Source organism: Salmo salar, chromosome 05 (assembly GCF_965601325.2).
Source record: "Salmo salar chromosome 05, fSalSal1, whole genome shotgun sequence".
Classification (NCBI taxonomy): domain Eukaryota; kingdom Metazoa; phylum Chordata; class Actinopteri; order Salmoniformes; family Salmonidae; genus Salmo; species Salmo salar.
Window position 1 is genome coordinate 63,459,459 of NC_138295.1, and position 27,004 is coordinate 63,486,462.

The 27,004-nt window shown below is 45.5% G+C and overlaps 1 protein-coding gene across 1 annotated transcript in view; it reads right to left on the bottom strand.

Moving 5' to 3' along the window:
- Positions 1-27,004, bottom strand: part of LOC106605385 (integrin alpha-8) — a 54,798-nt gene that overhangs the window by 23,318 nt on the left and 4,476 nt on the right. The window contains exons 5-21 of the mRNA XM_045718509.2: positions 25,924-25,985; positions 21,537-21,582; positions 19,143-19,268; positions 18,998-19,042; positions 18,337-18,380; positions 17,129-17,185; positions 16,873-16,925; positions 16,199-16,404; positions 12,724-12,921; positions 4,796-4,841; positions 4,516-4,623; positions 3,005-3,060; positions 2,561-2,718; positions 2,234-2,362; positions 2,039-2,106; positions 1,346-1,493; positions 948-1,040 (exon numbers count right to left, since the gene is read on the bottom strand). Coding sequence (XP_045574465.2) covers positions 948-1,040; positions 1,346-1,493; positions 2,039-2,106; positions 2,234-2,362; positions 2,561-2,718; positions 3,005-3,060; positions 4,516-4,623; positions 4,796-4,841; positions 12,724-12,921; positions 16,199-16,404; positions 16,873-16,925; positions 17,129-17,185; positions 18,337-18,380; positions 18,998-19,042; positions 19,143-19,268; positions 21,537-21,582; positions 25,924-25,985 — 1,643 coding nt within the window. The remainder of the gene's footprint in view (positions 1-947; positions 1,041-1,345; positions 1,494-2,038; positions 2,107-2,233; positions 2,363-2,560; positions 2,719-3,004; positions 3,061-4,515; positions 4,624-4,795; positions 4,842-12,723; positions 12,922-16,198; positions 16,405-16,872; positions 16,926-17,128; positions 17,186-18,336; positions 18,381-18,997; positions 19,043-19,142; positions 19,269-21,536; positions 21,583-25,923; positions 25,986-27,004) is intronic.

Here is a 27,004-nt window from a genome sequence, read left to right on the forward strand (position 1 = left end):
AGCATTAATCTGATTGGTCAAGACACACAAAGAGCCTGTAGCAGCACTCCGGTGTGAAAGAACGAAAAATTGTGTGCGAGTGACAAATCAAAACAGCACTTTGCCCCTTTTCTTTTACACTTTGCGTAGATATACTTTATTAAACTAAATTGATTGAAACGTGCTGTGGCAAATACTGCCTCGCTACACATTTTCCGGCAGCCCTGCCGTCTGGGATGTTACCCATAAACAGTGTCTGTTTTCACTGCTATGCTTGTTGACCCCAGGAAGAGTAGCTGCTGCTTTAGCACTAGCTAATGGGGATCCTAATAAAATACAAAAAATGCTGACAATACACAACGTTTTAAAGAAACATGGCAAGGCAGTCTGCATTTTAGAGGCTTGACTCAAAAATATTAGAATGAGAAAAGATACGTTCAAAATGGTCTACAAGCATTATTACTCCGGCTGCATGATTAGTAAGTGTGTGTGTTTATTCTATAAAAGCTCATGAATTCCTACAGGTCTAAAGGTAAGTATGTATGGGAAACTTCTGGTCTGAAGGAGAGCTGTCGTGCACACGTGTGTCGCTTCTAGAGCTAACAAATACCGCTCTCAGGCTCACAACACACACACACACACACACACACACACACACACACACACACAGTATAGTTACATGTCGGATGCCTGTGCTTCCTGGATGTGTCATGCAAGGGGCGAACAGATTAACACACACGGAAATACCCACAGACAGCTTCAGAGTGTGGGACTCAATGGGGCACAGGGTATCTGGGTGATCAATCACCATGGTAACTATCAATCAGCACCACTGTATCTGATTGACAGCTTCCTGTTTGGACAGGTGGTTGTTTCCAAGTAGAGGGGGAGGTCAGTGTGGGTGCATGTGCATGTGCGTGTGTGTATTGTTTTGTGTTCATTTGTGTTTATGTGTGTGTTGGACTTACTTCTGTTCCGGCAACCATAGGGTTCCCCAGGTCACACACCACCAGTCTGGAGTCATTCACCATCCTGTACTCACAGTTCAACCTGGATAGAGACTGGAGAGGAGAGGAGGCAAGAAGACAGGAGGTGGAAGGGAGAGGGTGGAAGAGGAAGAGAGGTGATATGTGGGGGAAGGGAGGAGAGGAAGAGAGTGATGAATGTTCTGACAGCATCATCTCATCCATCTTAGGGCCCCATTAGACATTCATTCACTCACTCTCTGGAGAAAAAACCCTGACGTTGTCAACAGGATGTACTGTAATGGTAAAGAGGTCAGCAAGGCTGTAGGGTCTAGTTGAGCTGGGCTAGGGTTAGGGCCAGTGTGGGGGGTGGAAGTGTGTGTGTGAATGTGTGTTCTCACCTCTATCCTGCGTTCCACTCCTATGTAATCAGCCTCAGGGGGTAGGAGTGTGTGTAGCTCAGTCTCATATGCCCCCTCTCCTTTGTTAACCGCGTTTATGGTCAACATGACCAGGTTGTCATCCCCGACCACCAGCTCTGTACGGTCCCTGTGTTTGTGTGTGTGCAGGAGAGAGAAATAAACAAGTCAATACTACGTCAAACAGTAGAGGTCGGAGTGTGTGTGTGTGTGTGTGTGTGTGTGTGTGTGTGTGTGTGTGTGTGTGTGTGTGTGTGTGTGTGTGTGTGTATCAGTCAGAGGAGAACGACAGGGTGTTTGTGTTGGGCTGCCATGGCGATTGCATACAGATGAAAACAGAAGAAAACGTGCACGCGTACACACACAAACTCTTGCTAATGTAAACAATTAGAGAGCAAACTTCTCTCCTTGCGTGCTGTAACACTACCCTTTGTTTGGGTGTGCGTGTGTATGAATGTGTGTGAGTGTGAGTATGTACATACGTTAAAAGTTTACAGGTTGACAAGGACTTTTCTGAATCTTCCCAGCATGCCTCACTTGACAGGGCAGAACACACCACAAGGCGTAACACACCCCTATATCAGTAAGGTTACTTAACCCACTGTATTTAAATGAGACCGTAACTGTTTCATGTTGACGTATATGCTACACATGTTACATACAGTACATACTTACATGCTTGCAGACAGCAGGAGGTCTGGAATACACTTGTTGTCTTCCCCACAGTCCAGCAGAATATATGCCTGAGAAATAAAGGAGAAAGGGAGAGACCGATGGGGGGAGAGGGACGGGGGTTAAGGTCTAGTCCAACAGTACTCATATGCTGTAAGTGGTCTTGATTGGATGAGAAGAGCCCCCACACACACACACCTGTTCCTGCAGGAAGGTACTGCTGTAGCGGTTGAGGACAGGGGGGAGATCCAGGTTAGAAGGAGGGGCTAAACTGTAGTTCAGAGCCAATGAGATGGGAGTCAATTTATCCCTAAACTCATCCTCCTCCTGAGAGGGGGGGGGGAGACACACACCGTGTAACAGAAAGTTTGTTCACTATAACACAATAACTGGTCCAAAAACAGGTTCAGCTGAGTTGGCAGATATTTTGAGAGGATCTTGTCCAAACACAGCAAAGATGGAGGCCTCTTTCTTTTTTTTTTTTACTCAAATTCATTTTTTGCCAGCGGAGTGTGTTTGACTTACTCGTAGGTAGACAGTATAGTTCAGGCAGGAGTGAGGACGGCTGTGGCCAAGCATTAGGGCCTCTGTGTGCTGGGGCTGATGGGAATCCAGGAAATGAACTCTCTTAACTCCACCCCTCAAACCTTTAAGCCAATCCAGTTGCAGCTCTGCATTCAGGACTGGGAGAAGTGGAGGAGAGAGGGGGATGAAGGGAGAGAGTGAGGAGGGGATTCCATATGGTCCCATCGTGGGCGGAAGTGTGTGTGTGTGTGTGTGTGTGTATTCTCATCTGGTGTGCAGGAGGGAACCGTGGGTATGGTCTACTTTATCACTTTTAGATTCTACAGAGCATCGTTAGCCAGTGGAAACAATGCATTCATACATTCATATAGTTAGCATCTCTAACACTAACTTATACATAAACCTCTCCCTCCCCCCTCTTCATCCCCAGTCAGAGCTACTTACCTACAGAGTCTGGGATCCCCACACCGCTCACCTTCGCACAAATATCTACCCTGAGACTGGATAACAGAGAGAGAGGTAGAGAGACATGGGAGATTGAGACAGGATTAAAAACATTGCTCCTCTGTATGTGTCAGTGTGTGTTTGTGTCAGTGTGTGTTTGTGTGTGCGCGCTCATTAGATTCCAGGATATTAATGGTGCCGGTCTCCCTCTGCAGGAGTCACTTTCCTGTTCCTGATAGAAGTGACGATCACACACACACACACACACACACACACACACACACACACACACACACACACACACACACACACACACACACACACACACACACACACACACACACACACACACACACACACACACACACACACGGGTTCTCTAATGGTGAACAATGAGCACCAATTAGAAGAAAAACTTCCTCTTTACTGCTCGTCCTCTCAGTCTCCCCAAAACAACCAGAAAAACAACTCAACTGGCCAAAGCTCTCAAAACAATAATTCAATAAAAGAAAAAGCAACAGTCTCAGACAGTCATAAAAACCTCCCTAATAGTACATGTGTTGTTGTGTCCTGTCTAGTTCCTCCAGACAGTCCTAAAACCTCCCTAATAGTACATGTGTTGTTGTGTCCTGTCTAGTTCCTCCAGACAGTCCTAAAACCTCCCTAATAGTACATGTGTTGTTGTGTCCTGTCTAGTTCCTCCAGACAGTCCTAAAACCTCCCTAATAGTACATGTGTTGTTGTGTCCTGTCTAGTTCCTCCAGACAGTCCTAAAACCTCCCTAATAGTACATGTGTTGTTGTGTCCTGTCTAGTTCCTCCAGACAGTCCTAAAACCTCCCTAATAATACATGTGTTGTTGTGTCCTGTCTAGTTCCTCCAGCCAGTCCTAAAACCTCCCTAATAGTACATGTGTTGTTGTGTCCTGTCTAGTTCCTCCAGACAGTCCTAAAACCTCCCTAATAGTACATGTGTTGTTGTGTCCTGTCTAGTTCCTCCAGACAGTCCTAAAACCTCCCTAATAGTACATGTGTTGTTGTGTCCTGTCTAGTTCCTCCAGACAGTCCTAAACCTCCCTAATAGTACATGTGTTGTTGTGTCCTGTCTAGTTCCTCCAGACAGTCCTAAAACCTCCCTAATAGTACATGTGTTGTTGTGTCCTGTCTAGTTCCTCCAGACAGTCCTAAAACCTCCCTAATAGTACATGTGTTGTTGTGTCCTGTCTAGTTCCTCCAGACAGTCCTAAAACCTCCCTAATAGTACATGTGTTGTTGTGTCCTGTCTAGTTCCTCCAGCCAGTCTGATGGTTTATTTCAATCAGCTGTGTTTGTTTTGACAGAATTCCACAGTTTAGTGCCGTCTGTCAATCTGCCCAAACGCACCATGTCTCTGTCCTGCCAACACACATTGCCTAAGAAGCACCCTATTGGTCTTATGTCTGTCACTCACTAGGTTACCTAGGGATTGCATGTGTGTGTGTATGCGCGTGTGTGTGTGCGTGCGTGCACTCACCAGGTTACCATGGTATCAGATTCTGTCAGGAGGCAGGATCGGTCGTCAGGGTTCAGGATTCTAGGAGTCAGGATCATCTCTGCCTCCACTGACACTACAGGACGAGCCCTACACACACACACACACACACACACACACACACACACACACACACACACACACACACACACACACACACACACACACACACACACACACTTAATCTCACCATTGTAAACTAGCAGCCAATCTGATACATGAAACAATGTAGTCTAGCCAATCAGAGAATTAGATATCTTACCTGTACACGGACACCTCCCCTTTACCAAATGCTCCCACTATCAGATCTACAGTGAAAGAGAGAGAGAGAGACAGAGAGAGACAGAGAGAGAGCGAGACAGAGACTGCATGAGCTTCAAAGAAACGCACAGATGGGACTGATTTCAAGGTCTCCAGCAATCTTCATCAAGCACAGACCTCTCATTTTTACACACACTGACACATAGATACACACACATACACAAACACATTTAGTCTGTACCAGCTTTGAGTTGTGAATATAACTATTTTTGCAGCACTATTTTGGTTCAGAATGAAACTATCCAAATAGGAACACAGTGTGTGTGTGTGTGTGTGTGTGTGTGTGTGTGTGTGTGTGTGTGTGTGTGTGTGTGGCAACAGAGAGACCCCACGGTACATTCCAGCTCCATTAGAACATTCCCATTGGTCCAATCAGATCCCTCTGCTACACAACAAGAACATTCCCTCACTTTACTATAATCATGGGCCTTATACAACTAGTCAGTCTGTAGCAGCCACACAACTAGTCCAGTGCTCTACTCAGTTAATTTGTGTTTATGTGTTTTGAAGATGAAGAGTCTTAATTGGGTTTTTGTTTAAAATAGAGCTGCACTTTAATGAGTGTGGTCACGGGAGACATACCACTCTCGCAACACACACACACACACACACACACACACACACACACACACACACACACACACACACACACACACCACACACACACACCCCAGCGTTGACTGAACGTCTGGAACCGCAGTGGGAAAGAGACTTAATCAATACAAGCCTTCCCTGCCAGACACACTAAGCTAAGCTAACACAACGCTAACATAGGACTGACTGGGACATATAGAATAGGCCCCCAACCATAGATCTAGCTAGTCCTGTCACTGGAAGACAGAGGTTAAGCTAAGCTCTGAAGCTGATACAGCACTGGGACTGGGGACAGAGGCTAAGATAAGTCATGCTAACATCAATGAGGCTGAGGGTCAGAGGCTAAGATGAGTCATGCTAATATCAATGAGGCTGAGGGTCAGAGGCTAAGATAAGTAATGCTAACATCAATGAGGCTGAGGGTCAGAGGCTAAGATAAGTAATGCTAACATCAATGAGGCTGAGGGTCAGAGGCTAAGATAAGTAATGCTAACATCAATGAGGCTGAGGGTCAGAGGCTAAGTTTACTCATGATAATATATCAATGGGACTGGTTAAGCTCATTAGTTCTGACCTCTGCAGTTCTGTTTGAAAGAGTTCTGAGCTCTCTAGTTCCTAGTGAAGGGAAAAAAATGCGATCAGGACCTATAAGGGTTGATGTGGTTTTGAAGACACGTGACAGAGAGGTTGCCTCTAGTTTACAAGTAACAGTCAAGTCGAGAAATCCTCCTCAGATAGCCTCTTATCTGTTAGGAATATACATACCTGGCTATCCATCAAATGAACCGGACTAGGTTAAGGGACTAGGTTAAGGGACTAGGTTAAGGGACTAGGTTAAGTCTTGATGCTGATAGAGGGCTAGAGTGTGACACACCCATGCACACTGTGAGTGACATCTGTTTAAATGGTTAAACTATTAGAGTCAAATAAGATCTATTGCGTGTGTGTGTGTGTGTGTGCGTGCACACATGCGTTTGCCTCTGTATGTGTGTGTGTTCTTGTGTGTGTGTGTGCGTGTTTAAGTGAGCGTGAGTCTAAATTGAATGTAGGAGTGGTCCATCTGTTTTTGCTGTCAGTGAGAGTGCCTTAGCCTGCTGGTCCTCTGAAACCACAACATTACACCCTAGCCCCCAGTGTGTGTGTGTGTGTGTGTGTGTGTGTGTGTGTGTGTGTAACAAGGGGCCGGCAGAGAAAGGGGGACCTCTAGCTGTCTGTGGGGTACGGGGGACAGTTGGAAAGGTAGAGGTGAGGAGGGAAGGTGGAAAGGGGGAAAGAGAGGAAAGGAGGAACGAGGCAGAGAGGAGGAAAGAGGACAGCAGCTAAAGCACTTGGCCTTTCAACCACAGTCTGTAAAAGTCATCAGAGCTAAGGTGTGCTTTCAGCAGGCAGATCTAACCACACACACACACACACACACACACACACACACACACACACACACACACACACACACACACACACACACACACACACACACACACACACACACACACACACACACCAGCTCAGCCTCAGGGACACAAACTTCCAACAGAAGAATTCCGCTCTCATTCCAAAGTCCTGGATCTGTCCGTCTTACACTCCAGAGAAACCCAACCGCACTACTCCCGTAGGTGTATGTGTGCATACGTGCGTGCCAGTGGAGGCTGCTGAGGGGAGAACGGCTCATAATAATGGCCGGAATGAAACGAATGGAATGGCATCAAACAACTGGAGACCATGTGTTTGATGTATTTGATACCATTCCACAGATTCCGCTCCAGTCACTACCACAAGCCTGTCCTCCCCAATTAAGGTGCCACCAACCTCCTGTGGTGCGTGCCTAAGTGTGTGTGTGCGTTTGTGCGTGCGCGAGTGCATGTTCCTCCCATAGGTACATCTGTACTCCTTACCCAGCTGTTCTTTTCCCTCTGAATAGTGCTACTGACACAGAGGCTGATTTGGGGTAAATGTACCTTTGGGGTAAATAAAACCTAGCCTATGGCACACTTTCTCCTTCCAAGTCAATCATATTTCCACACTGATAAAAACATGTCTGCCACCACTGATTTGAGGTTAGTATGTAAACACACACACATACAGACACACATTTGGAGTAAGTGTACCTTTGGGGTATGCTGAGTAACTAAACCTCTAGGCCAGTCCCGGACTCCCTGCTCTGAGAAATATGGCTGCCGTCCAACGTTTACACAACCTGTCAGAGAGTGGCTGCTTCAAACTTCTGAATGAGCTCTCTCTTTAGAACCAGTGTTCAGTGTGTCCACTGTCAAAGTGTTCAGTGTGTCTGTGTGTGTGTGTGCGCGTGTGTGTGTGCTGTGTGTGTTTTCTGTTCAGTAGAGCTGAGTCAGTGGGATTGCTGATTGGCATGTTAAATGTCTACAGCATTTGACCTCTGACCTTACCGATGAACATAATTCCTGCCCTCAGGCCATCTGACCCCTGACACGCACACAAAACTGACCTTAACCTTAACCCTAGGAGTGGGAACAGCAAGGCTTCCCAGGGTCAGTGTGCGTCTAGCAGCCTATAACCTCTGTGTACCAGGGACACCTCCTGCTGTTTCTGACTGACTGCTCTCTCTGACTCTGACCCAGTCACTTCTCCAGGGTTAGTTGTGTAACTTTGTTGTGAAAGACCTCAAAACTTGTGTTGCGTCCGAGAGATGGCACCTAGACTTGAGCTCGGTGGGTTAATGCAGTCTTGAGGTGTGCAGACAATCGAGGTTTGATACCCAGCCAGACACGAGTCCCTGGTAGAGACACACGTCTGTAGAGTATCCATCAGGAACACTGATCCATCTCTCTAATCCTCCCTCCCTTCTCTCTCTAAGAGTAAGATGGGTTTTGTACCTATGGGATCATAAAGCTTCACCTATAGGAACAGATATCTTATGCACACACAAACATATGCACAGAAACACACCGTGTAACAGGCGCACAGACGCCTTAGCAGTCCTCTCATAATGATGAAACATCTGAGGGTCCTTTACTAAAGTGTGACTTTACTAACATATTAACGACAGACCATATGTGTGTGTGTGTGTGTGTGTGTGTGTGTGTGATGGCTATGCCACCCGGGAGCTTTCCCTCCACTACCAGATCTTTCCCAGAGGGCCTTAGAAAGCCTGAGTTACAACATGCATGCGTGCGTGTATGCATGCTTATATGTATGTGCATTGTGTTTGTACAGTGTGTGTGACTGAGTAACTCGCTGTGGGGTGATTCTGTATAGGGTCTGGCTTTGGTTCATAGCCTGGCACAGACTCAACACATACACTCAGAGGCCAGTGAAATTGATCACAAGCCATGCAGTGCATATGTGTGCATGTGTCTGTATATGTGTTTGTGTTAGCGTGTGTGCGTGTGTGATGTTTTCATTATAAAAGACTCAGATTTCCTGTTTGTGGGATGGAGAGATCAGAGGACGTCTGTTGTTGTTACAGAAAGAAGACAAGACGGAAAGAAAATACAAATAAAATAATAATTCCTACTTTTCAGCTGGGTGTATAGAAGTACAAAGACTAAACTACACTGCCTTTAGAATGGCTGCCTTTCAGCTGGGTCTATAGAAGTACAAAGACTGAACTATCTACCTAGAGAGTTTGTTCATCTGTATTTTTCATAGCTGTCTACAGTACATAACCCCACAGACCGATGCTGGAACTAAAACCGCGCTCAATGAGCTGTATACCGCCATAAGCAAACAGGAAAACGCTCATCCAGAGGCGGCACTCCTAGTGGCCGGGGACTTTAATGCAGGGAAACTTAAATCAGTTTTATCTCATTTCTATCAGAATGTTAAATGTGCAACCTGAAGGAAAACAATTCTAGACCACCTTTACTCCACACACAGAGATGCGTACAAAGCTTTTCCTCGCCCTCCATTTGGCAAATCTGACCATAATTCTGTCCTCCTGATTCCTGCCTACAAGCAAATATTAAAGCGGTCAGATGAAGCAGATGCTAAAGTACAGGACTGCTTTGCTAGCACAGACTGGAATATGTTCTGGGATTCTTCAGATGGCATTGAGGAGTACACCACATCAGTCACTAGCTTTATCAATAAGTGCCTTAAGGACGTAGTCCCCACAGGGACTGTACGTACATACCCCAACCAGAAGCCATGGATTACAGGCAACATTCACACTGAGCTAAAGGGTAGAGCTGCCGCTTTCAAAGAACGTGACTCTAACAAGGAAAGCTTATAAGAAATTCTGCTATGCCCGCCGACGAACCATCAAACAGGCAAAGCGTCAATACAGGACTAAGATCGAATCGTACTACACTGGCTCCGACACTCGTCGGATGTGGCAGGGCATGCAAACTATTACAGACTACAAAGGAAAGCACAGCCGAGAGCTGCCCAGTGGCACGAGCCTACCAGGCAAGCTAAATAACTTCTATGCTCGCTTAGAAGGCAAGTAACACTGAAAAATGCATGAGAGCATCAGCTGTTCCGGACGACTGTGTGATCATGCTCTCCGCAGCCGATGTGAGTAAGACCTTCAAACAGGTCAACATTCACCAGGACGTGTACTCGGAGCATGCGCTGACCAACTGGCAAGTATCTTCACTGACATTTTCAACCTCTCCCTGTCCGAGTCTGTAATATCAACATGTTTAAAGCAGACCACCACAGTCCCTGTGCCCAAGAACACTAAGGTAACCTGCCTAAATGACTACCGACCCGTAGCACTCACGTCTGTAGCCATGAAATGCTTTGAAAGGCTGGTCATGGCTCACATCAACACCACTATCCCAGAAACCAAAACCCACTCCAATTTGCATACCGCACCAACAGATCCACAGATGATGCAATCTCTATTGCACTCCACACTGCACTTTCACACCTGGACAAAAGAAACACCTATGTGAGAATGCTATTCATTGACTACAGGTCAGTGTTCCACACCACACCTCCCTCTGCAACTGGATCCTAGACTTCCTGACGGACCGCCCCCAGGTGGTATGGGTAGGTAACAACACATCCGCCACGCTGATCCTCAACACTTGTGGTGCAAGGACAACAACCTCTCCCTCAACGTGATCAAGACAAAGGAGATGATTGTGGACTACAGGAAAAGGAGGACCGAGCATGCCACCATTCTCATCAACAGGGCTGTAGTGGAGCAGGTTGAGAGCTTCAAGTTCCTTGGCGTCCACATCACCAACAAACTAACATGGTCCAAGCACACCAAGACAGTCGTGAAGAGGGCACGACAACAAATTTCCCCTTAGGAGACTGAAAAGATTTGGCATGGGTCCTCAGATCCTCAAAATCTTTTACAGCTGCACCATCGAGAGTATCCTGACGGATTGCATCACTGCCTGGTATGGCAACTGCTCAGCCTCCGACCACAAGGCACTACAGAGGGTAGTTTGTATGGCCCAGTACATCACCGGGGCCAAGCTTCCTGTCATCCAGGACCTCTATACCAGGCGGTGTCAGAGGAAGGCCTTAAAAATTGTCAAAAACTCCAGCCACCCGAGTCATAGACAGTTCACTCTGCTACCGCACGGCAAGCGGTACCGGAGCGCGAAGTCTAGGTCCAAGAGGCTCCTAAATAGCTTCTACCCCCAAGCCATAAGACTCCTGATCAGTTAATCAAATGCCTACCCAGACTATTTGCATTGCCCCCCCCCCCCCCCCCCCCCCCAACTGCTACTCTCTGTTATTATCTATGCATAGTCACTTTAAAAACGCTTCCTGCATGTACATTTTACCTCAATTACCTCGACACCGGTGCCTCCGCACATTGACATTGACTCTGTACCGGTACCCCCTGTATATAGCCCTGCTATTGTTTTACTGCTGCCCTTTAATTATTTGTTATTCTTATCTCTTACTTTTTTAGGGGGTATTTTCTTAAAACTGCATTGTTGGTTAAGGGCTTGTAAGTAAGCACTTCCCTATAAGGTCTACTACACCTGTTGTATTTGGGGCATCTGACAAATAGAATTTGATTTGATTTGAATTATGCTGCCTTTAGAATGGCTGCCTTTCAGCTTGGTCTATTGAAGTACAAAGACTGAACTATGCTGCCTTTAGAATGGTTCCAAATTGAGGGGAAAACAAGGGGATACAAAAGTTGAATTTCAAAACATTTTCAGTCTTAAATCACCTTTTAAGAGCCCATGATTCCAAGTAAATTAATGTGTGTACAAACACTCACACAGACATTCAGACTACCACTGACTGAACATGTAAATACAAACACTCACACAGACATTCAGACTACCACTGACTGAACATGTAAATACAAACACTCACACAGACATTCAGACTACCACTGACTGAATATGTAAATACAAACACTCAGACACAGGCTTTCCCTTCAGATTGCTGTAGTGTGGCATGTTCATCTGTACCATGACATCACAAAAGAGGAAGTCTCTCCAAAGTAATATCAGCCACATGAACATGTTCTTCTGAAGAATTGGAGGCCTGTGTCCGCTAGAGGCCTATGGTGAAATATCTGGCGAACAGACTAAACACTTTCAAAGGGAAATTTAAAAAATCTTCAACTTCATATTCATCATCTCCAGCACCATCCCAACATGAACATATGTATAAATGGCACGTTTCTATGTTTTGTAGCAAAAAAGATAAGGAAAATAAGTGTTTCCAATGACATCATCAACCAATTAGCAGTCAATTAGTAGGCAATTAGTTGGCAATGCCTACTCATAACTGGTTAAAAATCACATGATGCACACTGATGATGTCATTGGAAACACTTATCTCCCTCATATGTATTTTTCCACAAAACATGGAAACATTATTTTCACATACGTTGATGTTGGGGTGGTGCTGGAGATGATGAATATGAAGTTGAAACATTTTGACATTTCCTTGAGATGTTTTAGTGAACAGAGACACTCCGGGAAGGACCGGAGTGTCCTTCCCTGTGGCTCAGTTGGTAGAGCGTGGTGTTTGCAATGCCAGCATGGTGTGTGCAACGCCAGGGTTGTGGGTTCGATTCCCACGGGGGGCCAGTACAAAAAAATGAAAAAATTTAAATGTATGAAATATATGCATTAACTACTGTAAGTCGCTCTGGATAAGAGCAAAGTGACTAAAATGTAAAAATGTACTTATTGCATGCCCCCCCCCCCCTTCTCTCTCTTCCTGGGACAGGACAAGAAGTCATCAGAGAATTGTCGTGGCAACAGCTCTGTAACCCCACTACCCCTCCTGAGTAATGACTTCACCAGAAGAAGGGAGGAGAGAAGTGAAATGGAAAAAAGAGGAGAAAATAAGTGGATGGGAGTGTACCAGGGTAATGGTTGTTGTCCAGGTCTCTGTCCCCCCTCAGGGTGAAGCCGTAGCCGGAGAGGCCACTACTGGATGTCCAGGCTCCATAGAGCTCCTGGCTGAGGGTTAGGCCGCGGGCCGTCAGGTCTCTCTGGCCATTGTAGATCAACACCAGGCCACTCCGGTCCTCCCCACCAAACGGACAACCCACTGCCACGTCTATCAGACAGAGAGAGAGAGAGAGAGGGGTATGACGGTAGGAAACACACATAGAAACACAAAACCAACTCCAGTATGAGTTATAAGGCTGGCCTTCTGAAGTGATAAAGCAGACCAGCTCACATCAGCAGGAGAGAGGGATGAGAGAAAAAGAACGAGAGAGGGATGGTTTAGACATCATCAAGTGAAAGCCCCTGAGGGAGAGGTAAAGAGACTACCTAGGACTACCCCTCTCTCTTTCCATTTCCTTCTTTCTTTCTCTCTCTCCAAATGTATATGTCCAACATGTAGAACTATCTAATAGGCACAGGCAGGAGATTCCTGTGACAGTGAGCAGCCAATGGTTACCCTCCACCAGTGATTGCCCCACCCCACACACACACACACAAAGCGCAACTCCCCACCTACATCCTGTTCGCTGTTGGGAAAAATGGAGCTGAAAACTACAAACAGAGTGTTGTCATGGTTACACTGCTCTGTGATGATGAGGGAGGTAATCAGAGACACACACACACACAGATATACACACACACTACTGTATGATAAGGAGGGAGAACATCACAGCGTCTCAGACTCTAGTCTCCATTGTGGTTCAGACAGCTGGAGTCTCTGGCTCCATTCAAGCTCCATTCTGGCTCCACTAGCGCTGCAGTTTTCTGAGGCTAATGGATCCTCTACTGATCTGTCCTGTGTGTGATCACCTCCACATTCCCAGTCTAACCCAGCCACACCCTGGCTGATGCATCAACCTAAGGACAAAAGCCTCTGAGTTCACTCAATGCATGTGTGTGTGCATGAGTGTGTGTGTGTGTGTGTGTGTGTGTGTGTGTGTGTGTGTGTGTGTGTGTGTGTGTGTGTGTGTGTGTGCAGGCTTATCAAATCAAACTTTATTTGCCACGTGCCGAATACAACAAGTGTAGACCTCACCATGAAATGCTTACTTACAAGCCCTTAACCAACTGTGCAGTTCAAGAAGAATTAAGAAAATATTTACCAAATAAACTACAGTAAAAAAATATATAAAAAGTAACACAATAACATAACAATAACGAGGCTACATACAGGGGGTACCGAGTCAGTGTGTGGGGTACAGGTTAGAGGTAATTTGTACATGTAGGTAGGGGTGAAGTGACTATGCATAGATAATAAACAGCGAGTAGCAGCAGTGTACAAAACAAATGGGGGGGGGGGGGGGGGTCAATGTAATAGTCCAGTGGCTATTTAATTAATTGGTCAGCAGTCTTATGGCTTGGGGGTAGAAGCTGTTAAACCTCTTAAGGATCGGCCCCTGTTTTTCAATTTTTGCCTAAAATGACATACCCAAATCGAACTGACTGTAGCTAAGGCCCTGAAGAAAGGGAATGCATATTATTGGTATTTGAAAGGAAACACTTGTGAAAGGAATGTAGGAGAATATAACACATTAGATCTGGTAGAATATAATACAAAGAAAAAAAACATTTTTTTTGTAGCTTTTTTTTTGTACCATCATCTTTGAAATGCAAGAGAAAGGCCATAATGTATTATTCCAGCCCAGGTGCAATTTAGATTTTGGCCACTAGATGGCAGCAATGTATTTGCAACGTTTTAGACTGATCTAATGAACAATTGCATTTCTGTTCAAAATGTTGTGTCAAGACTGCCCAAATGAGCCTAATTTGTTTATTAATAACTTTTCATGTTCAAAACGGTGCACTCTCCTCAAACAATAGCATGGTATTCACTGTAATAGCTACTATAAATTGGACAGTGCAGTTAGATTAACAAGAAGCTAAGCTTTCTGCTAATATCAGACATGTCTATGTCCTGGGAAATGTTCTTGTTACTTACAACCTCATGCTAATCGCATTAGCCTACGTTAGCTCAACTGTACCACAGGGGACCCACCAATCCTGAAGAAGTTTGGAGCCTTATGGTCCTAGGCTTAGCACTCCGGTACCACTTGCCATGTGGTAGCAGAGAAAACAGTCTATGACTTGGGTGACTGGAATCTCTGACAATTTTATGGGCTTCCTCTGATACCGCCTATTATATAGGTCTTGGTCAGATGCCAAGCAGTTGCCATACCAGGCGGTGATGCAACCGGACAGGATGCTCTCGATGGTGCAGCTGTAGAACTTTTTGAGGATCTAGGGACCCATGCCAAATCTTTTCAGTCTCCTGAGGGGGAAAATATTTTGTCGGGCCCTCTTCACGACTGCCTTGGTGTGTATGGACCATGATAGTTCGTTGGTGATGTGGACACCAAGGAATTTGAAACTCTCGACCCACTCCACTACAGCCACTGTGGATGTTAATGGAGGCCTGTTCAGCCCGCCTTTTCCTGTAGTCCACGATCAGCTCCTTTGTCTTGCTCATATTGAGGGAGAGGTTGTTGTCTTAAATGTGCGTTTGAGTGACTGATTGAGTTATGCCTCCACACTGATAGACATTGATTCAGGTTTATTGATTTAGTTCTGATGATGATGGTGTGGAGGGAGTGGAGGGAGAGTGGCTCATTGTAAGAACATAAACACATACATAAATAACCAAGTAGGATTGTTATCATATGTTCACCAGAGAAATGCCTGAGGCTCCGAAAGGCATTTGGGCTCCAGACTTGAACGTGTTTGGGGTGTGTGTGTGTGTGTGTGTGTGTGTGTGTGTGTGTGTGTGTGTGTGTGTGTGTGTGTGTGTGTGTGTGTGTGTGTATGTGTATGTGTGTCACAGGAGGTTGGTGGCACCTTAATTGAGGAGGACAGGCTTGTGGTAATGGCTGGAATGTGGAATGAGTGAAATTATATCAAATATGTGTTTGATGCAAATCCATTTGCTCTGTACCAGACATTATTATGATCCATCCACCCCTCATCTGCCTCCACTGGTGTGTGTGTGTTTATAAAACAAACACAATGTGAGGCAGAATGAAGTCTGGGCAGCGGGACAGAAACTTCCAGATGCCCCCATCTTAGTGGACATCTGGAGATTAAAAATAACTCTCTCTCTCTCTCTGACACACACATCAAACCCTGCTCATCAGTACAGGAAGAGGGGGAAGAACTTCACAAGGAAACACTCTAACACCGCAATTCCGGATTGGCTGAAGACCCTTCGGTTTCCCCCATCGGAGCATCTGATAGGATATCTGCTCTCCAAGACCAAACAGCCAGACACACACACACACACACACACACACACACACACACACACACACACACACACACACACACACACACACACACACACACACACCACACACACACACACACACACACACACACACACACACACAGCTTACCGTTGTATCCGTCCTGGTTGAGGTCACCTAACGGGGCGATGGCAGTGCCAAAGCGTCCGAAGGTGTGTGTTCCCGTCAGGAGAAGGGGCTCGGAGAAGGTGAGCGGGGAGTGCTGGATGTACAGGTAGACACGGCCCACCTCCTTGGGCTTACTCTCCCTCTCTCTCTCCATGTAGAGAGGTGCTCCTACCAGTACATCATCATACCTGGGGGAAAGATACACAGCTTTAGAATACACACACATACACACAGAGGGCAGCACGCACACACGCACATTGATGAGTGTGATATACAGACATGTCAGAAAGGATGTGGTCTGGCTCCAGAAATAGAGTTCAGTCATCATAATCAGAGAACAAGCTACAGCTGGAACACATACTAACAATTCTCTCTCTCTCTCTCTCTCTCTCTCCCTCTCTCTCCCTCTCTCCCTCTCTCTCCTACTCAACCGTCTTCATTCTTGGCTCGGACTAAACAATTATTTCACTGCAAGAACCATGAAGATCTGTAGGGACAGGAAGAGAGGGAAAGAGTGACAAAGTGGCAGACAGAGAGAGACACAGAGAGAGACACAGAGAGAGAGAGAAGCAAAGCCCCTTAAATTGAAAATGAAATTGAGAGAGCGAGAGAGAAAGTGAGAGCGAAAGTGAGAGAGAGACAGACAGACAACTCACCCGTCTCCGTTGAGGTCAGTAACAGCCACAGAATAGCCAAAGTAGGAAGCCATCTGACGAAACATTTCACAACATGACTCTACAGTCAGGGATGTACAGTAGTGCTATAAAGTAGTCGGGTAAAAGAGTAATAGCAGTGTGTGTGTGTGTGTGTGTGTGTGTGTGTGTGTGTGTGTGTGTGTGTGTGTGTGTGTGTGTGTGTGTGTGTGTGTGTGTGTGTGTGTGACGTTACTGTGTGTTACTGTGTGTTACTGACCTGCTCTCCTGTGAAGTTCATGATGAATGTCAGATTAGTGGAGTTAATCACAGCTACCTGAAACAGAACACAAGAATCACATACCTGATACAGGTACACACACACACGCATCATGCAAACACATTCACAGGATGTAATGAGCTGAAATAGAAACAGAATTCTTCAGCCCAAAACTCTTTTTTTCCCTCTGCCTGGTGTCCCTCCTTCAACCCCCCATCGTCCCCACTGCCTTACCCCCTCCCCTCCTCTGTTCCGTACCCTCCATTTCCATAACCCCAGTCGTGGGGGAGACAGAGGGGTTGGGAATTCCTTCAAAAGACCTACAATAACAACCACATGGAGACGCCAGGGGCTACACACACTCACCCACAAACATGTGCACGCACTCACAAAGTTAGAGAGACAAACACATACACATACACAAAACACCAACAAATATAGAGAAACAGACAGGCGGACAGGCAGACAAACGGACAGACGGACAGGCAGACGGACGGACATACACACGGACAGATAGACGGTCGCTCGGAATGACAGACAGAGAGAGGCAGACAGAGGGAAAGACACATGTGCAGACACTTAACTTCCTGGCCCCCCCTCCTCCTCCCTCTCAGGGGTGTCAGGCTGGTTGTCTCCCCAGGTCTGAGAGGCCTAATGTCGGCTGACAGCTACTCTAGTCTCATCAGGCCAAACAGACCTAACCCTGACGCCCACTAACCACAAATGTGAGGGCTACCGGCCCCAGAGCCTGTTGAAACAACCACACAGGCTTGTCTGCTCTGAATACATCTCTATCTAGGTTTCAGTGTGTGTGTGTGTGTGTGTGTGTGTGTGTGTGTGTGTGTGTGTGTGTGTGTTTGTGTGTGTGTGTGTGTGTGTGTGTGTGAGAGCAGGGAATGAGCTGTGCGTTAGAGGTGAGGGGTCATGTGTGTGTCAGGGAAAGGGGTCAGGCTGGGTCAGCTCTCATGGAGCAGAAGTCGTATGTCATTAAGGAGACAGTCCAGGGGACACACACACACACACACACAGATAGGACTGTGTTGTGGTCAGAGTGGGGGGAGTTGTTGTTGCTAAGCGATAGTAACTAGGAATGGAATTCTACTTTGGAAACATTTCCTCTCTGGACACACAGGAATGAGAAAATTCCATACTTACATATACTGTGTGTGTGTGTGTGCTGTTATGCATGCGTGTGATTCTGTACTTACATATCCAAAGTTCTGTGCCCCTCTCGGAACACCAGCTATCAGCTCTGGAAAGGAGAGAGGAACACACATTATATCACACTGTCTGCCTGTTTTTCTGTCTGTCTGTCTGTCTGTCTGTCTGTCTGTCTGTCTGTCTGTCTGTCTGTCTGTCTGTCTGTCTGTCTGTCTGTCTGTCTGTCTGTCTGTCTGTCTGTCTGTCTGTCTGTCTGTCTGGATGCCTGCCTTTCAGTGTGTCTCTGTCTCTAGGCCACCCTGACTGAAGACACTAAAAGCTGACAACAGACTGACTGATGACGAAAGGGAGAGAGAAAGATAGAGAGAGAGTGGTTTTGATATGAGTACCTCCCCAAACCCTGTTCCCGGTACAGACCAGACCACAAACCCAAGCCAGCAAGCTCCAGCTTTAAGGAATTCAAAGATGAGACCACAACCAGCCTACAACCACAATACAATCATAATACAACCATGTGTCAACCTTTGCTTTGGCACTTGGTGCCATGTTTAAATTAGGAAGATGTAGGAGGCAGAACATATGGTTTTGTAGCAAGTTACTTTTCTTGCTTAGTTTGCAGTGTAATTACTAGTTAGTTACGGTCCATCGGACTAGCCTCTGAAGCCCTGCAAGCACCAAACACACAGAGATGAAAGTGTTGTATTTTACCTTGCTCTGTGTCTCCTGTGAATTCCCCCACTGCCACAGAGTAACCTGCAGACAAGAGAGAGATATTAGTGAGTGAGCGTGTGTGTGTGTGTGTGTGTGTGTGCGTGTTTGTGTGTGTAGATGAAACTGTGTGTGTGTGTGTTACCGAGGTAGCTGTCGTCATGGGTATCAGCTGCAGCGTGTGTGTGTTTCTCTCCAGGGACTCTCCTGAGCACGGCTTTCAGAGAGTAACCATTCAATATCTCTGCTACGCCTGCAGTCATCACCTGACCTGGAGAGAGAGAGAGAGAGAGAGGTCAGAAACACACAATGGTCAGTAATGGACAGGCCAACCCCAGACCCAATGGGGAGCAATAACTTCCGCACCGTCAGTCTATCACACATACATGCACGCCCCCCACACACACTTTCCTGCCCTTTGTTATGAAACTCACAGGTATGAGGAGCTCTTCCCTGAGGAACACTGAAACACCTCATTAGCAGGAGTTAGAATGACACACACACACACACACACACACATTCTCTCTCTCTCTCTCTCTGCTATTGTAGCAAATGCTGTGCTGTGGAGGGGGAGGTCAGACAAACATAGGCCTACTGCTTTATCTCCTGCTGCCCTCAACCTCACATCAATCCTCCTTAATGTGGTGTGTTCTGACCGAGAGAAATCTCCCCTGTCTCAGATTCCCACTTTTCCTAACTCCCTTCACAGACATGGACGCTAAGCCTAATTACAGACGCATACCTACACAGACCCTAACCCAAGTCACAGACTTACAAACAAATACCTTCTACTCAGACAAGACAGACCCTCTTCACAGACCGTAACCACAGACACAGAAACAGACCCTCTCCAGACACACACACACACACACACACACACACACACCAGAATAACAGACACCCACTCCACAGACAGCTCCTAACCCTAATCACAAAAACAGACCCCTAACCCTCTGCAGACTTCCTCATTACTGATAGTATAAGAGGTTCCTTCAGATCCTCTGATAATAAGCTGAATAAAAGGCTTCCCATAATAACTCAGCATAATCACCTGTGATAATAGCTGTATATTAGAGACCATAAACTCACTGCTCTGAGAGCTTTTATAAACATCTAGAGGAAGTGTTTAAACACCAGGAAGCTGAGCCAAGCTGAGGGCAACGACATGCACACACACACAACGCTTATAAACACACCAGGGGCATAGAGAGATCATAAACCACCTTCAACAAAGGATTAATACAACATAATATTCATTCATAAAAATACTCACTGACTATCCATCTCTCTTTCTCTCTCTCACCCACTTCTGTCTCTCTCTCCATTTTGAAGGCATATTGCAACATCTGCATCCAACTCACACCCTCAAACACCTAGATCCCCTGAACACAGCTCACTCTCCAGATCCCAATCACCTGAATTCTGATCACCTGTTCACACACCTGTATGTCATTATCACACTCTATTTAGTTCAGTTCTTTGCACCCCATCACTGTGAGGTATTGTTTGTTTTGTGACACACGTCTTTCTGAGCTGGTTTCCCCGTGATTTACTCCCGTGTATGATCGTTTTGGCCTGCCTCACTAACGACGCCTATTCCCTGTCTGTACTTTAGCCTATCGGATTTCCTGTCATCTACCTATTGCCTGATCTCCCGGACTACGTTACTAGCCTTTTCCCTGCCTGTACTGTTGCCTTGTTGGACCCCCTGTGTATGACCTTCTGCCTGCCCCTGGACCCAGCTACCTAACTCCTCCTGTGGTCCTTTACAATAAACACCTGCTGCGCCCTGCGCTTGAAACCAGCTCTCTGTCTCCCATCGTGTTCATTACACATATGGCAGACATAGTAGGCAGTTCTTGTTGTAAAAGCATGTTCCTATCCTCTTTCGTTTTTTAAATGAATTAAGTGTCTGGAGCGATAGGGCACAGAGGTTAACATGATGGGAGTGACCGTGATAAAAGGAGGAGAGTTTACTACCCTGTATTAGTAACTGTCTCTCATAAACACACAAATGCACACTTGCATGCACACTCACCGTCACACACACAGCTGTGTGCTAATATCCACTCAATGAAGATAAGCAAGGAGACATCAGGACAGGAGAGACAGGAAGAGTACCCCCCCCCCACCATAGCACACACACACCCACACACTTTCAAACTTCAAGGTCCACTGTGAAGCAGGTGTCTGCCCCCCAACACACACTAATTATCATGGTGAGTGGGAGTTCCTCCACACCCCATTTCCCTCTGATCAGCTCATTACAACTGAGACTAGACTCACTCAAACACTTCCTGTCAGAGAGAGAGGAGGCAGGGGCTCTCACTCTACATTGTCCTAATCTGGCTTCTCCTGGGATCAAAATGCACATCAGGAATGAGAGAAATGAACTGGAGCAGTGCTTAATCAAATACTATGTGAATCCAGGTCTGGTGCAGGAATGTGCCTTGATCGTGCTGCTAAACTCATCTCTTTCTCCCTCTCTCTGCCTCTTTTTTGCAATTCTAATGTTTCAAATAGAGGGAGCTAATGTTACCTTGCCAGTAGAAGCTGCCAGGTCCGCCCACCACCAGTGTCCCCTCCTGAGGAAGAGAAAGTATGGGTCAGTCCAGGGTTAGGACTAACTTCCTCAAGACTGGACAAAAGCTGAATTTAAAGTGCATTCGGAAAGTATTCAGAACCCTTGACTTTTTTCATATTTTGTTACATTACAGCCTTACTCTAAAATTGATTAAATTGTTTTTTCCCACCTCATCAATCTATACACAATACCCCATAATGACAAAGCAAAAACAGGTTTTTAGATATTTTTGCAAATGTATTAAAAATAAACTGAAATATCACATTTACATAAGTATTCAGACCCTTTACTCAGTACTTTGTTGAAGCACCTTTGGCAGCAATTACAGCCTTGAGTCTTCTTGGGTATGATGCTACAAGCTTGGCACATCTATATTTGGGGAGTTTCTGCCATTGTTCTCTGCAGATCCTCTCAAGCTCTGTCAGGTTGGACAGTGGCTCAGTTGGTAGAGCATGGTGTTTGCAACGCCAGCATAGTGTGTGCAACGCCAGTGTTGTGGGTTCGATTCCCACGGGGGGCCAGTACAATTTTTTTTTACAAAAAATAATGTATGTATTCACTATTGTAAGTCGCTCTGGATAAGAGTGTCTGCTAAATGACTAAAATGTTGGATGGGGAACGTCGCTGCACAACTATTTTCAGGTCTCTCAAGAGATGTCCGATCGGGTTCAAGTCTGGGCTCTGGCTGGGCCACTCAAGGACATTCAGAGACTTGTCCCGAAGCCACTCCTACGTCGTCTTGGCTGTGTGCTTAGGGTTGTTGTCCTGTTGCAAGGTAAACCTTGCCCCAGTCTGAAGTCCTGAGCGCTCTGGAGCAGGTTTTCATCAAGGGTCTCTCTGTACTTTACTTTGCATCTTTCCCTCGATCCTGACTAGTCTCCCAGTCCCTGCCACCGAAAAACATCCCCACAGCATGATGCTGCCACCAGCATGCCACACCATAGGAATGGTGCCAGGTTTCCTCCAGACGTGACACTTGGCATTCAGGACAAATAATTAAATCTTGGTTTCATCAGACCAGAGAATCTTGATTCTTATGGTCTGATAGTCCTTTAGGTGACTTTTGGCGAACTCCAAGCAGACTCTCTGGTTCCTTTTACTGAGGAGTGGCTTCCGTCTGGCCACTCTACCATAAATGCCTGATTGGTGGAGGGCTGCAGAAATGGTTGTCCTTCTGGAAGGTTCTCCCATCTCCACAGAGGAACTCTGGAGCTCTGTCAGAGTGATCATCGGGTTCTTGGTTCTTGGCCTCCCTGACCATGGCCATTCTCCCTAGATTGTTCAATTTGGCAGGGCGGCTAGCTCTCAACTTCTCCCATTTAAGAATGATGGAGGCCACTGTGTTCTTGGGGATCTTCAATGTTGCAGAAATGTTTTGGTACCCTTCCCCAGATCTGTGCCTCAACACAATCCTGTCACGGAGCTCTACGGACAATTCCTTCAACCTCATGTCTTGGTTTTTGCTCTGACATGCACTGTCAACTGTGGGACCTTATATGGACAGGTGTTTGCCTTTCCAAATCATGTCTAATCAATTGAATTTACCACAGGTGGACTCCAATCAAGTTGTAGAAACATGTCAAGGATGATCAGGATGTACCTGAGCTCAATTTCGAGCCTCATAGCAAATGGTCTGAATACTTATGTAAATAAGGTATTTCTGTTTTTTTTTTATTCTGAAATCCTTTTTGCACTATGTCATTATGGGGTATTGTATGTAGATTGATGAGGAAAAATGTAATGTAATCCATTTTAGAATAAGACTGTAACGTAACAAAATGTGGAAAAGGGGAAGGGGCTTGAATACTTTCTGAATGCAATGTACAGTTGAAGTCAGAAGTGTACATACACCTTAGCCAAATACTTTTAAACTCAGTTTTTCACAATTCCTGACATTTAATCCGAGTAAAAATTCCCTGTCTTAGGTCAGTTAGGATCACCACTTTATTTTAAGAATGTGAAATGTCAGAATAATAGTAGAGAGAATGATTTATTTAACTTTTATTTCTTTCATCACATTCCCAGGGAGTCAGAAGTTTACATAGACTCAATTAGTATTTGGTAGCATTGCCTTTAAATTATTTAACTTGGGTCAAATGTTTCGGGTAGCCTTCCACAACCTTCCCACAATAAGTTGGGTGAATTTTGGCCCATTCCTCCTGACAGAGCTGGCGTATGTGAGTCAGGTTTGTAGGCCTCCTTGCTCAAACACACTTTTTCAGTTATGCCCACTTATTTTCTATAGGTTTGAGGTCAGGACTTTGTGATGGCCACTCCAATACCTTGACTTTGTTGTCCTTCAGCCATTTTGCCACAACTTTGGAAGTATGGTTGTGGTCATTGTCCATTTGGAAGACCCATTTGCGACCAAGCTTTAACTTCCTGACTGATGTCTTGAGATGTTGCTTCAATATATCCACATAATTTCCCCTCCTCATGATGCCATCTATTTTGTGAAGTGCACCAGTCCCTCCTGCAGCAAAACACCCCCACAACATGATGCTGCCCACCCGTGCTTCACGGTTGGGATGGTGTTCTTCAGCTTGCAAGCCTCCCCCCTTTTCCTCCAAACATAACGATGGTCATTATGGCCAAACAGTTCTATTTTTGTTTCATCAGACCAGAGGACATTTCTCCAAAAAGTACAATCATTGTCCCCATGTGCAGTTGTAAACCGTAGTCTGGCTTTTTTATGGCGGTTTTGGAGCAGTGGGTTCTTCCTTGCTGAGTGGCCTTTCAGGTTACGTCGATATAGGACTTGTTTTACTGTGGATATATATACTTTTGTACCCGTTTCCTCCAGCATCTTCACAAGGGCCTTTGCTGTTGTTCTGGAATTGATTTGTACTTTTCGCACCAAAGTACGTCAATCTCTAGGAGACAGAACACGTCTCCTTCCTGAGCGGTATGATTTTCCCATGATGTCAAGCAAAGAGGCACTGAGTTTGAAGGTAGGCCTTGAAATACACCCACAGATACACCTCCAGTTGACTCAAATGATGTCAATTAGCCTATCAGAAGCTTCTAAAGCCATGACAGAATTTTCGGGAATTTTCCAAGCTGTTTAAAGTCACTGTCAACTTAGTGTATGTACACTTCTGACCCACTGTAATTGTGATACAGTGAGTTATAAGTGAAATAATCTTTCTGTAAACAATTGTTGGAAAAATTACTTGTGTCATGCACAAAGTAGATGTCCTAACCGACTTGCCAAAACTATAGTTTGTTAACAAGAAATTTGTGGAGTGGTTGAAAAACGAGTTTTAATGACTCCAACTTAAATATATGTAAACTTCCAACTTCAACTGTATATACATCTGAGTCGGGCCGAGAGCCCCTGATCATGACCCCACAGGATCATATAAGTGACGATACGTAATCTTCCTTGTGTTAAACCAAATTCAATGCACTTTAAATGCACTTTAAAGGCCCAGTGCAGTCAGAAACATTCCTGTGTTTTATATATATTTCCACATTATGATAATGCCCTTTTAGTGTAAGAGCTGTTTTAAAAGACCACCTGAAATGTCAGCCAATTTTGTTGGGATGTAGTTTTGGCCTGCCTGGTGTCATCACCAGGTAGTACATTAGTCAATAGACCAATAAGAAAGTCAGTTCCAAAACTCTCTGCCAATAACAGCTAATTTTCAGTTTTCCCCTCTCCACTCAGACCACTCCCAGACAGTTATAGCAAAATTCTTGCTTTTGAAATTGCTCTTTGCTAAGAAGCTTTTTTTGTTTATTTTTACCCTTTTAATCGGAAACAATGCACAGTAAGGTATTTCATTGTTACCCAAACATTTTTTAATATTCAGATAAAAATGGCTGCATTGGACCTTTAACTGGCCTAGCTCATCCTGATTTACCTGTATACACACTGATTGATAAACATTGAAGAAACAATCATAAAAGACAATGTGCGTGTGTCTGTTTGTTTCTGTGTGTGTGTGTGTGTGTGTGTGTGTGTGTGTGTGTGTGTGTGTGTACACTGTCTTCAGTTAAGAGGGTACATTGAGCAGAGAGGAAGAGGGTTCAGATGTTCACATGAGCAAGGCCCTCTGTGATTGAAACGGACAAAGTTGCATGCCTCCTAGCACTCTCCCCTCTAACCCTTATTGTGTGTCTCTCTATAGTCCTGAGAAGGGAGGAGTCAGACAGAGAGAAAAATGAGGATGAGGAGGGAGGCTGTTATGACAAACATGTCTTTTTACACACACGTCCAACATATGTTGACTCGGCTGTGAATGTGTGTTAGAAAATAACTAAGGGGTTCTCTCTGTATTGAGGATTGTCATGACATGGACAGTGATGAGGACATCACGTGGGTAGTGGTGGTTGTTACCTTGGTGAAGTCCACACTGAACCCGGCCTGGCAGAAACCCTGTCCCTCCGGGTCTGGATCATCTGACAAACACAATCACACACCACATCAGACCAACGTTTCAACCCTCCTATGGTGAATTATTATTAGTCTGACCCTGACCCTCCAATTAGCTCAAACTTTACCTCTCCACTATTCCATATGTCCAAACTCTATGTGGATGAAATCAGAGTGCATGGTGATTGTGTGTGTGTGTGTGGCTGATAATGAATCATTCCCCGTGTTCCAGAGGCACCCCGAGGAGAGGTGAAATGAGTTGTAACTACACACACACACACACACACACACACACACACACACACACACACACACACACACACACACACACACACACACACACACACACACACACACACACACACACACACACACACACACACACACACACACACACACACACACACTGACTGCTATGTGTGGTAGCTGGAGTGTGTAAGCTCGGAGGTCATAAATCCACATTAAAATCTAAACAAGAAGCTCCCAGAGAGAAAGGTTGAAACACACACACTGGGTTGGAAACATTACAGAGACTGAGTGTGTGTGTGTGTGTGCGTGCGTGCGTGTGTGTGTGTCAGGATGTTTGTGTAGAGAGTCAATGATAAGAGTTGTGCATTAGGTTGGACAGTATTCAGATGTTCATATTGTCATACCTTCCGTTGCTCATACCGGGAATTACGGTATTACCGGCATAGCACACAAGGGGGGGCTAAAAACGCAAGAAAAGCCCATAGGGCCTCTATTACCAGAATGCTAATAAAATTTGCACAAACTAATAGCGGAATTACATAGCTAAATGCTAACGAGCGAAAACGAACATAAACTAATTGCAGACAGGCAAATACAGCTCATGAAGTTATACAAGCATAGCTAGTAGCTACCGAATGTCATTTTCGGTGAGTGTGGACGTTTCCAAGCAAAAGTAAACAAGAGATGCTGTGCAAATGAACAAAGTTGTGATGCGTGCTTTTCTAAAAGAAGAGCAGCATGTGTACACGGAGTAGATGGGGGGATGAACGGGGGAGAAAAAAAACATTGGTAGAAG